General features: G+C 37.4%; 1 protein-coding gene across 1 annotated transcript in view; it reads right to left on the bottom strand.

The window, feature by feature from the left end:
• Positions 1-1,344: 1,344 nt before the first annotated feature.
• itsn1 (intersectin 1 (SH3 domain protein)) overlaps positions 1,345-11,906 on the bottom strand; it is a 70,169-nt gene continuing 59,607 nt past the window's right edge. The window contains exons 39-45 of the mRNA XM_041789658.1: positions 11,435-11,515; positions 10,392-10,513; positions 10,182-10,264; positions 9,926-10,009; positions 9,491-9,555; positions 5,868-5,976; positions 1,345-5,791 (exon numbers count right to left, since the gene is read on the bottom strand). Of these exons, the coding sequence (XP_041645592.1) occupies positions 5,643-5,791; positions 5,868-5,976; positions 9,491-9,555; positions 9,926-10,009; positions 10,182-10,264; positions 10,392-10,513; positions 11,435-11,515 (693 nt within the window). The 3' untranslated portion in view covers positions 1,345-5,642. The remainder of the gene's footprint in view (positions 5,792-5,867; positions 5,977-9,490; positions 9,556-9,925; positions 10,010-10,181; positions 10,265-10,391; positions 10,514-11,434; positions 11,516-11,906) is intronic.

Here is an 11,906-nt window from a genome sequence, read left to right as displayed (position 1 = left end):
TTTTTAGTGGTTAAATGTTATGCTTTATTAACGTCTGACTTCTCAGAGAAGCCCACACTCAAAAAAATAACTTGCTCAGTGAAAGTAATAAAATTATGGAAAGTATTTCCACCCAAGTAAAATGCGTTAACTTAGCCAGAAACAATTTTGTTGAGTGACCTAAACATAAATATGTTAGGTGAACATGATATATTTTCGTTACTGTAACTTAATTACCATGGTTCAGGCCAACTAGATTTGTAAGGGTAAATGTAACACACTGACATAATTTTCTTTAGTCATTCAAACTGATATGATATTGTGGGGAGATGTGATGAGAAATAGCCCAACACAAGCTGAGTGAGTTTAACAAATCCTTGTGCAATAAGCACTAATAACTATCATTTAGTTAGAATACAAATGCAGATGCATACAGACAGGGTAGTCTGCAGCATTAACCCCCTCACTCATGGTGTCATACTTGGAAAAACATTTTCCCTAAAAACATGAACCAATAAACAAAATATGCATAATTATAACTTTGCAATGAAACATGAACATTATAGAACAGTAGAAGAGCGAATTCTTTTGCACAAAACAATCCCAGAAGTCCCTGCTCCAGGCCACTGCTTCCTGGATCACCACAATATGAATATGAGTTATTTAATTTAATGCAAAAGGTTAAGAGATTACCTTTTTATCATATGAAAATGAATATAATAGTAATTATTCAGAAAAAAGATATTTTTTGACACAGTATTTATATATTCAGCAATTTAATTAACTCTAATAAAACACTCAGTAACAAAAAATCATCCAAAATGCCTCTACAGGCCAATAAGAGCAATAAGTGACATAGCTGCTATCGAGCTGCGCGTGCGCAGCTACTGAGGAACAAAGCGAAACGTGGCGACTATAGACATGTAAGTACTCAACTTTTGTAGTTTTTGAAAAGAAAACAACTTACTGCTGTTCTTTGATCTTCTTTTAATGAAGAAATATTGTCAAGTTCTGATAAAACTGGCGCTTTAGCAGCATCCACGCTAATCTCTTCCTCCATAACTGCACCAGCTCTTGCTGCTGCTTGTTTACGTCATGACTCTGCTGCGCCTGAAAGTACTCCCCCTCGTTGCTGATTGGTCCTGTCACTTTCCAACCCAAACGGTTCAGATAGGAGCTTTGCAAGATGAATTCGCCAGTGAGGAACAAGGAAACAGGCGTATCCATTTGCTTTGCAAGGTTAGGGCAGTTGTGCTCCATCAACAAAAATATGTAACACCCTATATGTGTACGTTATTTTCTTGATCCAGCCTATGCTTATGATTTTTGTTTGAGGAAGAAACCAATGACAGTGTCAGTCTTGGTCCAACAGAAGTTTATTCTGAACATTGAAAGACAACAACATACATCATCTTCTACAGTGATAATTAACAGCAGGCTGTCTCTATCGCCCCCGTAGCGCTCATATATTAACTCTCAGATAGCAGTAGTATTATACACAACCTGGAACAGTAAGAACGGGTTCAAACTGGATTAGGTTAGTTTCAGTACAGCGTGGGGGGAGGGGTTCTGGAGAACAGTATAGGGATCTGAGACAAATTCATGATTATCATTCATTATTATCAATATCATTACCAGCTTCAGTCTGGGGAGACACAAACATTCGTTCACACCTTCCTCCACAGTCAAGCTGCTGCACCTGGCTAAACCTCGCTGACGTCTGATTGGACAGTGGCTGGTCACTAAGGTAACTATTGGTTGTCTGTGGTAGTTCAGTAACCTTGGCATTAAATTAAAAGAGCTAACTTCATTTCACTAATTTGCCAGTTTGCTAGCTAACAAATACATCTACAACTCTGCTGCACTAACAGTCCAACTGGCTAACGCAGCGGCCATCTTGAATACTCAGGTGAGGAAAGAAGATTAACGCTGCCCTTGAAGAAACTACTCTGTGTAAAACAAATGAAATAAAGAAATTACATCAATGATATGCTTAAAAATTGAGTGAACAATAAAAGACAGACTGTGAAAGAAATTTGTTTAAAAAGTTGCATATTATGCCAACCTTAGCACAACCCCGATGTGAAGGCACTGGATGTAAGCACAAGCTATAAGACCTAACACAAACATTTGTAATCTGTTAAATAATTGTCTTTCTTGATAAATTCAACCACTAAGGGATAAAATTGGTATCAACCTCATAGTTTAAAAGCATGTCAATATGAAGCTGCAGCAAGACTTTAAAAGGTTAATGCTAACAAGCAAATTTCTGAGAATATGACAGCCATTGTGTTCACTTGAAGTTCTTTCAGTTTTTGAAGCAAGAGTGTATTAAAATAATGAGTGTGGCCATATTCTTTATTTTATTAAAATGGTTCAGCAGTGCTTGAAAAAACAACGTTAATCCTACTAACAAGAGTTGTTTGTGCATTTAAAGCCTGATCGCTTTTGGAAAAAATACTGAAACGTGTTGATTTGAGATGGATTTTAAAAAGAATTTTTAAGTGTAGGAAAGTTTCCAGTGTAGTGTAAACCTGAAAAAGTTAAGTTAACCCACCATGAATGTACAAGAAAATTGAGTTAAAAAAACCCACTTAAAATGGCTAAGTACCTACTACTAAACAAATACTGTTTTTCAGTTACTTAAATTTTGTATGTAACCAGTTATATCTAATTTTTTGGGATCTATTAAGTCATCATATTTTTGTTTGCTGTGAACAATATTTATAATAATGTTTTCTATATTTATGTTTTTAATGCCTGAAACCACTGCTGCAGAGTAGGTGCCAGGTCACAGAAATAGGCTTTTCATATCATTTCTACAGTAAATGTCCAAAGAGTGTGTCTCATGGAACTAATACAAGGCAAAAGAAAACAAGTTTTGTGTTTCAGAATACATGACTTACGTATGTTTATGAAAAACATGGCAAAGTTCTATGAAGTACCACTTCATCCACACAGGTTTGCCAAATAAACAAAAGACATCAATTCCTTAAAAAAATATTGGATTAAAATGGAATCAATAGTTTGTTTTTTCTGACAATTGAAAAAAAGACATGGTTTTGTTCTTTAAATACAGGCTTTATACGCTTAATCAAGTTTCCTGCCTAGACTATTCAAAATGGCCACCATTCAAACATCTGCTGAGTCACGTCCTTCTCAGCTGTGTTTCTTTTAAAAAGTGCTTGCAACACTGAGTTCCCTCAGAGTTAGAGTGTGGAAATGTACTAAAAGTCATGTTTGAGGGCCTCTATCTGGCTTCAGGTCCTCTAAATCTTTTAGGATTGATGTCCCCTGCTAGTGACGGCCACTGTGACACAATGTACGGCAGCAACATAACAACAGAGGTTAGATGTGTGGCGAAAATCCCCTAAAACTACAACCCCCATGTGTGTCCAACATCCAAAATCAAAGCAATACAAATTAAGACATTCCTCTTTACAGTAACTTATTAAAATGAGCTGTCACACCTGTTCCCTTGGCTTTGATCCGGCCATATTTTTTCAGCATTATCATCATTGATACATCTGAAAGGAACATTTTGACTTGTCTACACTGGACACTTGTCATATTGGAGTAAAAACCTCCTTCATCTTCAGCTTATTAGCATCGTTAGCATTGAACCTGTACATAGTAAGAGCTTTCTATGATAATGTGACAAGTGTTCAGTGAGGATCCAAAAATGAAAAAGTCCCTTTATAAACATAGTACCTCAACGTTCACCTTTATGACTCTGACAGAGTTTGATAAAATTGGCATAAAAATAAAGAAAACGTACGCTGAACTGTACCTGTAATTAGCCTGTCCACCTTGACACATACATGTACAGTCACTCACACCAGCCGCCTATCTCCCTCTCTCACATTTGTCACATATGCTCTTTAACACTCTCACACGCACACATAGGGGTTTGTCGGGACTAAAGAAGAAGGCTGGGATTGTCACTGGAGTGTCTGTGAGACTGTCTGATGAAGCAGGGGGAGAGAAAACAGTAAAGACCCGGCTCTGATCTCCAAGAGGACTCATGTTGATTAAACTGGATCAGACTGGACTAAAATACAAATCTGGACCTGGCTAAAAGAGGAGGGATGTAGACTGGACTGGACTGGATTTGAAGCGTGACTTGGATTTGTAACCCTTAATTGATAAAGATCATTGATGAAGAGCTAGCTACCCTGTTAGCACAGTGGAGTCGACCATAAGAAATGCTTGTCAAAAAGTCTTGTTCTTGTTTGTGTCTTCCACCACATTAGAGAAGAAGAGACTGCTACATTTAAAGATAAAAAAGATTAAGACTAGAGCAGGTATGTTAAATAAATGAATGCTTGGGTTGGTCTTTGATTTACCCTGGAACATGCAGTAATCTATGGAGTCCCTAAGAGGACATGGGCAAAAAAAAAGATATGTTTCAGGTGTGCACTAAAAACTTTATCCAGAAACTACACTGTGAGCAAAAGAAAGTGCAGATTTTTCTCAGGCCATGTCCCTTAAGAAGCCCCGTAAGGGCCAGAATGTAGCATATCAATCATTTTGCCCTGATATGTGAAATTGATATTGCTGAACCCTTCTTGCCTCGAAACAAATACGGTGTAAGGCTCAGTCCGAGTACACCCCTTGACCCTACCATTTAACTCTACCCCCTGTTTTGGCTCATTCAAGTCTAGGGGTAGGGTGTCCTGACTCTTGTGAGAATAGTGGGGTAGGGTGAAGTGTTGCAGCAAATCTCCCTAAATCAATAGCAAAATGGGGAAATTGCAACAACTGTCTACATTACAATTTAACTATTCAATGCATTATGGTCTTTAAATTTCAAACAAGCATTTAAAATATTACTTGTAATTTGTTGATAGCTTGCTAGCTAATGTTACATCATAATTTCATTTTCAGTCTAATTTAAATTAACTTGTAAAGGGATTATGTACAATATCGAACATAAATGTTGTAATTTGATGCATTGTGCTGAGTTAGTTCAAAGCTTATTTATATCTGCAGTCTTTTGGGAGGTCAAATGAAAACATCACAGTATTTTCTTTAATTTTGTACTGACAACTGCAAAAGAATGCACTTAAAAATGAGGGATGGGAGTAAAAGTAAGAAATGGGACTGAGCCTTAACGTTGTTGGGAGGGGGGAAAATTTGCCATACTGCCCCCTGCTGTTTGTATTTAGATGCCAGTTGGATTACACCATTGACTAGCATGTGAATTTTATAGCACAACCAATACTTTTAAAGAAAGGAGCGGATAGAAAGATTTAGCTGCACATTGCTTGAATAGGAGATCTGGCATTGCATTGCATGATGAACACGTTGGAGTGAGTATGAACTGTTAGATTAATCTAAATTTGTCAACATTACAAGTGCAAAATATCTAATGTGACCCAAAAAAAGACTACTAGACCCTGAATGTCAGGATTACGGGTTATCTAGTGCTATGTCGCCTGGTTAGTTGCCCAATTTGCTGCATTATTTGCAATTAACAAAATATTCAGTATTCAACTGATGCCTTGTTCTGCCCTTCATGAACATGAACAGCCTATGAGCACTAAGACACTAAACTTGTCCAAACTAAGAGAATCCAGAACAGTCCAGTCTAGCCCATCTTTCATGTCCAAATCAAATTGTTTCAGTCTTTTTAAATAGTCCAGTATGGTCCCGTCCAGTTATTACGGCTCTTCAAACAGCTGGAGGTCCAGTCTGACCACAATCTCTCCCGTGGGAACCTCGTGCAGCAGCAACCGCTTTGTGATCGGTCCTTTAGAGCCCTGGTCCTTCTTTATTTCAGCCAATCGGATCTCTGTCCTGCCCAGGAAGTCTGAGGAAGAAAAGAGCGAGTGAGTGATGAAAAGCAAAGCTCTTCCCTGTAGGAGAACTGGTGGTGTGTTACTGACCGTCAGGTGAGAACTGGTCTCGTTCAAACACAGTGACACAGAGGACGTCCTGCTCCAGGTCCTTTATAAAAAACTGACAATTGGAGTTCCACTTTGGATTTAAAGTGTCCTACACAGAGACAAAAGAGAGAAAAAGGGCAAAATAAGGGATTTGGTCAAATCTGGCATGTGAAACCCTGATCTTGAATGTATTTCCACATCTATGTCCATTCAGCCTTGCCCATGGTGATGGGAATTGGTGCCATTTCAGCTTTTTTTTTTTTTTTTAACCTATTAAACAACAAAAATGGAAACTATCTCTCAAACAGGAGTCGGCTCCTATTGTTCTCATAAATGGAACAACTCTGTGAACTGGAAAGACATCTCTACGCTCATCATTTGTCATCTTGAACTGAGTTTTTATTTCAGTCCAAACTAATTGGACAGCTTGGTGGAAATGCAACTTTATTTGAAGGTGGATTCAGATATTTTTCTTTGTATGAGTGAGAAAATGTAATATTTTTATTGTAGGTTTCTATTCCTAAAAAATAAAACTATTATTAGTTAGCAACTCCATAGACACCAAAAATAGCAAGAAATTTGAACTGATATAAGCTTTTGATGTTTAATAATGGCATGTTTTAATTTGTACAAGATTGAGTTGATTTGGTCATCCCTTTTCCCAGCAGTTCCCAAAGTGAGGGGAGAGAGGTCAGGCTGCAGACCTTACATCACTGACGGCTTCTCTCACAGACCATTCATCTGAGACACCGAATATCTCAGAAAGGAAGTGCCATAATTTGCTGCATATCCAGTTTTAGATTTTTTGGGGAAAAAAATCCGCTTCATTCATAAACAAAGTCCAGCAGTTAAATTCAGGAAATGACCACATTGGAAACATTACAGAATTACTGAAAAATATGTCATAAATTAAACAGAGAAAACATCAGGGGTCTAATCTAGGATTAAATTATGTCTAGATCCTCATAGTAGTCACACAAACTGGCTTGTTAGCTTTGTTAGCTTTAGCTTAAGCTTACAAATGTACGCTAGCTAGGTAATTAATGTACTACATAAGCCAGTGTAGCTAAGAGGCTTCAGCAATGTTAGCTTTAGCAACATTTACTAAAGCTAACTAAGATACAGTCATGGACGAAAGTATTGGCACCCCTTGAATTTGCCAGAAAATACACAATTTCTCCTGGAAACTGTTGCAATTACAAATATTTTTGGTATACACATGTTTATTTTCTTTATGTGCATTGGAGCAACACAAAAGCTCCAAAGAAAAAAGACAAAATTAACAGAATTTTACACAAAACTCATAAAATGGGCCGGACAAAATTATTGGCACCCTCAACTTAATATTTGGTTGCACACCCTTGGAAAAAAATAACTGAAACCAATCTCTTCTTATAACCATCAACTAGCTTCTTACACCTATCAACTAGAATTCTGGACCACTCTTCTTCTGCAAACTGCTTCAGGTCTCTCAGATTTGAAGGGTGCTTCTTGCAACAGCAGTTTTAAAATCTCTTCATAGGTGTTCAATGGGATTTAGATCCAGACTCATTGCTGGCCACTTCAGAACTCTCCAGCGCTTTGTCTCCAACCATTTCTTGGTGCTTTTTGAGGTATGTTTGGGGTCATTGTCCTGCTGGAACACCCATGACCTCTGACCCAGACCCAGCTTTCTAACACTAGGCCCTACATTCCAGCCAAAATTTTTTTGATAGTCTCCAGATTTCATGATTCCTTGCACACAGTCAAGGCACCCAGTGCCAGAGGCAAGACAACAACCCCAAAACATCTTTGAACCTCCATCATGTTTGACTGTAGGTTCTGTGTTCTTTTCTTTGTAGGCCTCATTCTGTTTTCTGTAAACAGTAGAATGACGTGCTTTTCCAAAAAGCTCTACCTTTGTCTCATCTGTCCACAAAATGTTCTCCCAGAAGGATTGAGGCTTACTCAGGTACACTTTTACAAACTCCAGTCTGGTTTTTTTATGTCTCTTTGTCAGCAGTGGGGTTCTCCTCGGTCTCCTGCCATAGCGCTTCATCTCATTCAGATTACAATGTATGGTGCGAGCTGACACTTTTGCACCCTGAGTCTGCAGGACAGCCTGAATTTGTGTGGAAGTTGACTGAGGATGTTTATCCACCATTCCAACTATCATGTGTTGCATTCTTTTGTCAGTTTTTCTCTTCCGTCCACGTCCAGGGAGATTAGCCACAGCTCCATGGGTTATAAACTTCTTGATTATATTACACACAGTGGACAAAGAAATTTCAAGATCTCTGGAGATGGTCTTGAAACCTTGAGATTGTTCAAATTTTCCACAATTTTGCTTCCTAAGTCCTCAGACGATTCTCGGCTCTTCTTTCTCTCCTCCATGCTTGGTGTGACACACACAGGCACACAACACAAACGTTGAGTCAACTTTTATACATTCTAACTGGCTTCAGGTGTGATTTCTAGATTGCCAGCACCTGTTACTGCCACAGGTGAGTTTAAATGAGCATCACATGCTTGAAAAAAAATGACCCACAGTTTTAAAAGGGTGCCACAATTTTGTCTGGCCAATTTTTTAAGTTTCGTGTAAAATTATGTCAATTTTGTCTTTTTTTCTTCTGATTTTTTGTGTTGCTCCAATGCACACAAAGGAAATAAACATGTGGATACCAAAAACATTTGTAATTGTAACAATTTCTAGGAAAAATGGTGTATTTTCTGGAAAAATTCTGGGGGTGCCAATACTTTTGTCCATGACTGTATGTAGATAAGGAAGATACATAGCTGCTTAGTGAGCTTTAGCTCCATATTAGCTAGGTAACTGTTAGCTACATAACTTACGCAGCTTACAGAGCTATGTAAGTTAAGCTGGCTGTGTGGAGGACAAACTTATTTCCTGTAAGCTTTACTAGGTTTGATTAAACATTTCATACTCAGGTTTTGCAGGTCAGGTTTTTGACTTTTAACTTTTGGTATTCTAACCCTTACCCTTACCCTAAATGGAAATTTAATCTGATTTTATTTTGAAAGTTGTAGCATGCATTTCTGTTCTGAGATATACAATGTCTTAGATGAACTGTCTGTGAGAGTGGCCGTCAGAGATGAATGGTCTGCAGCCAGACTGCCTTGAGGGAGTCACATATTGTAAGTTATATACATAAAATTGGTTTAATTTGAAATTAAAATCATAGTCTTAGCTGGGAATTATTATGAAAAGAAAGTAAAGTTTCCTTGAAAATCATGAAAATATACAGTAGGCCTACACATGGCTATTGTTGAATGTGCCGGCTGTCTGTAGTGGACTGTGAAAGGACAGTAGGGGTTCCAAGTCTCTGGCATTGCAATTTTTGTGGTCATGGGCTAAATAATATGGGAAATTCTGCCATAATTAACTACAAAGTACACAAGTTTTATTTTCCTGTTACATTTTCAAGAGTCACATTGCGTAAAGCCAGAGACAAATCAAAACGAAAGTCTCTTTACAGTATCTTTTCATCAACATTTTCAGAAGGAATGTGTCTTTCACAAATCCCTTACAGTATGAATGAAAGTTTGCAAATTCCTCTGTATCTTTTATGAAAAACGTCTAAAATGCAAAATAAAGAACAAAAAAGTGGTTACCATAATCTTACCTGTAATGTTTTTGTGATATGGCACTGTGAACCCATAGTTACTTCACAGTATGGGTTACTTTTTCCTGCAGATAAAGACACACAGGGGAATATATACTCTTCATTGACATTTGTTTACAGATTTAAAAAAAAAAAACTTTGTCTACATTACACTAACACATCTTCAGACATAAGCAATTCCTATTTTAGTTTAAATCCTAACACACATAAAGAGTATTTGAAACCTTGTATTTGCTCTTGTTCAGCTGTGATAAATACTATACGTGTTTATTTTATCATGGACTTTAATACCAAGGGAAAATTCAATACATGAGAAAATAAACTTTTGAATTAAAATGATATTTTTAGGCAGTGGTTCATGATGACTACAAAATCTGTTGTTCAGAGAGAGTTCTCTCTCTTTTAAACTTCAGTACCAGAAGTGTTGGTACATACCATGAGAGCGACAGGGTTTGAGCTCAATCCCCTCCACAATGTTAACCATTAGTCTGCCGATTCCCGTAGCCCTCTGAGATCGCACTGAGACAAAAACACAGAAAAATATGGTTCTGATGTTGTTTCACTGTTTTTTGGGGGGTTTTTTTTATCACCAAATTACTTGAACTATTTAAAATTTGGTTTTGCAAAATATGTATAAGTTAAGGTAAAATAACATGAGTAGATCTGGTGGAGAAAAGTAAAGTGGATGTACCTAGATATGCCTTCTCTCTCTTCTTCTTCTCTGTTTCTATAAAGAGTTCTGAAGCTGCCTTAATCTTCTGAACCCATGCCGTCCTGCATGAACACACACAAAAACACATACAATTTTCACACAATTTAAGAAAAAATGTTACTTAGTATTCTCAGCAGTGGTGTAACAACAGGGCAGGGCACGTATGTACTTTGCATGTATATGTATTACCTTTCATTGATGCTCTCAGCTCGGAGTGTGTATACTCTGTCTATGTGAGAGATGTGAAACAGAGGCTCATCTCCTGACGGGTCTGTTGGCAGCTTCACTAACACTTCATTCAGGAAAATAGGCTGAAAGAGACAAGGAAGTTTAGTTATTATGAGGGATGAGAAATGCGTACAAAGAGGAACATCTATTCAAAATCTATTACACTTCACTGACATTTTAAAATATCTGTGTAGTTTCTCATTCATCTAGGTCACGGTTATCCTAATCTTCGTCAAGGAGACAACTGAACTTATGTGAGGTTCTTGAACCACCTCCATCAAGTTGAGTTACCCCCTTAATAAATATCTGCATCCATCTAAAGTAACTTTTTAAACATGTTCAGTGATTTAAATGCAGGGTATGTAAATCTCACGATCAGGGGCTTTAAATCGAATCACTAACAAAAGATGACAAGCAGAGATGCACTACTCATCTTCACCCACATCAGCCATCTCCTTTATTAATATCTTTTTGAATTGAGGACTATGTTCAATTAAAAAAAACAACTTTATAAGGTGTATTTGCACGCCAGTAAAACATTAATCACATTTCATAGATTAATTTTACAAAATGAGGGAGAGAAGCTGTTAAAAGTTACTTCCCTTGTTTATGCTGGGGCTATTTGCAAAGCTTTGCTTGCAGTATTAACCAGGAAGGCCCCTTTCGAAAGCTTCTCTCTCTAATAACGTGAAGTTAAACAAAAAAACACAAAGTGTTGGTTTACCATCTAGTACCAACACCTTAGGAGTGCAGTATTTTTATTGATCAGAGTCCTTAACTGAAAACAAGAAGTAAGCGGTGCATCACTACTACTCTTGGAAATGTCTAGTGGAGCCACAATGTTACTGGGTTTGGGGCTGGGGGAATGGAGTGCATTGCAGTCAATCCCCTTTTTATAATTTTCAAATAGATTTCAACCCAGTTGAGAATCATCAAATTTCCTTTGACTAATCATGCTCACAGAGCACTGAATTATGGGTATAAACCACTGTATACTGTCTCACCGTTTTATACATGCGATATTGAAGGTGTGTTTTTGAGGAAAAGACTTTGTCGGAGCCTGATGAGCCCAGAGGTTTGGTCACCTGTGAGAAGGACGGAGAAAGTCAGAAATAGGATGTTAACCTTCGATTATATAGAGGAAATTCAAACTTTCACAACTAGAAGACGAAATATTCAGACCCCTGCATAGAAAGAGTATGATACAATAACTTAACAGTTTTTAATGTGAAAGTGCACAAAAACAACATGAAAGATTGAAGAGATTTTAATTACACTGAGATATAACCCCCAGTTATTACTGTCTTAAGGTATTTCTTTTTGTTGTGATACTTGTTGGTGCTTTGCAGTGTCAGTACTTAGTACAAGAAGGCAAAAGTGTGGTCTGTTAAAAATTAATGCATAAAAGGCTTATCATTTGTAAAATTCAATGAAACTAAATCATAGAGCATTATGAAATAGACATTCAAGCATCTC

This window comes from Cheilinus undulatus, linkage group 6 (assembly GCF_018320785.1).
Source record: "Cheilinus undulatus linkage group 6, ASM1832078v1, whole genome shotgun sequence".
Lineage (NCBI taxonomy): Eukaryota > Metazoa > Chordata > Actinopteri > Labriformes > Labridae > Cheilinus > Cheilinus undulatus.
The sequence above is the reverse complement of the archived record's forward strand: the minus strand, read 5'-3'. Positions and strand labels throughout refer to the sequence as shown.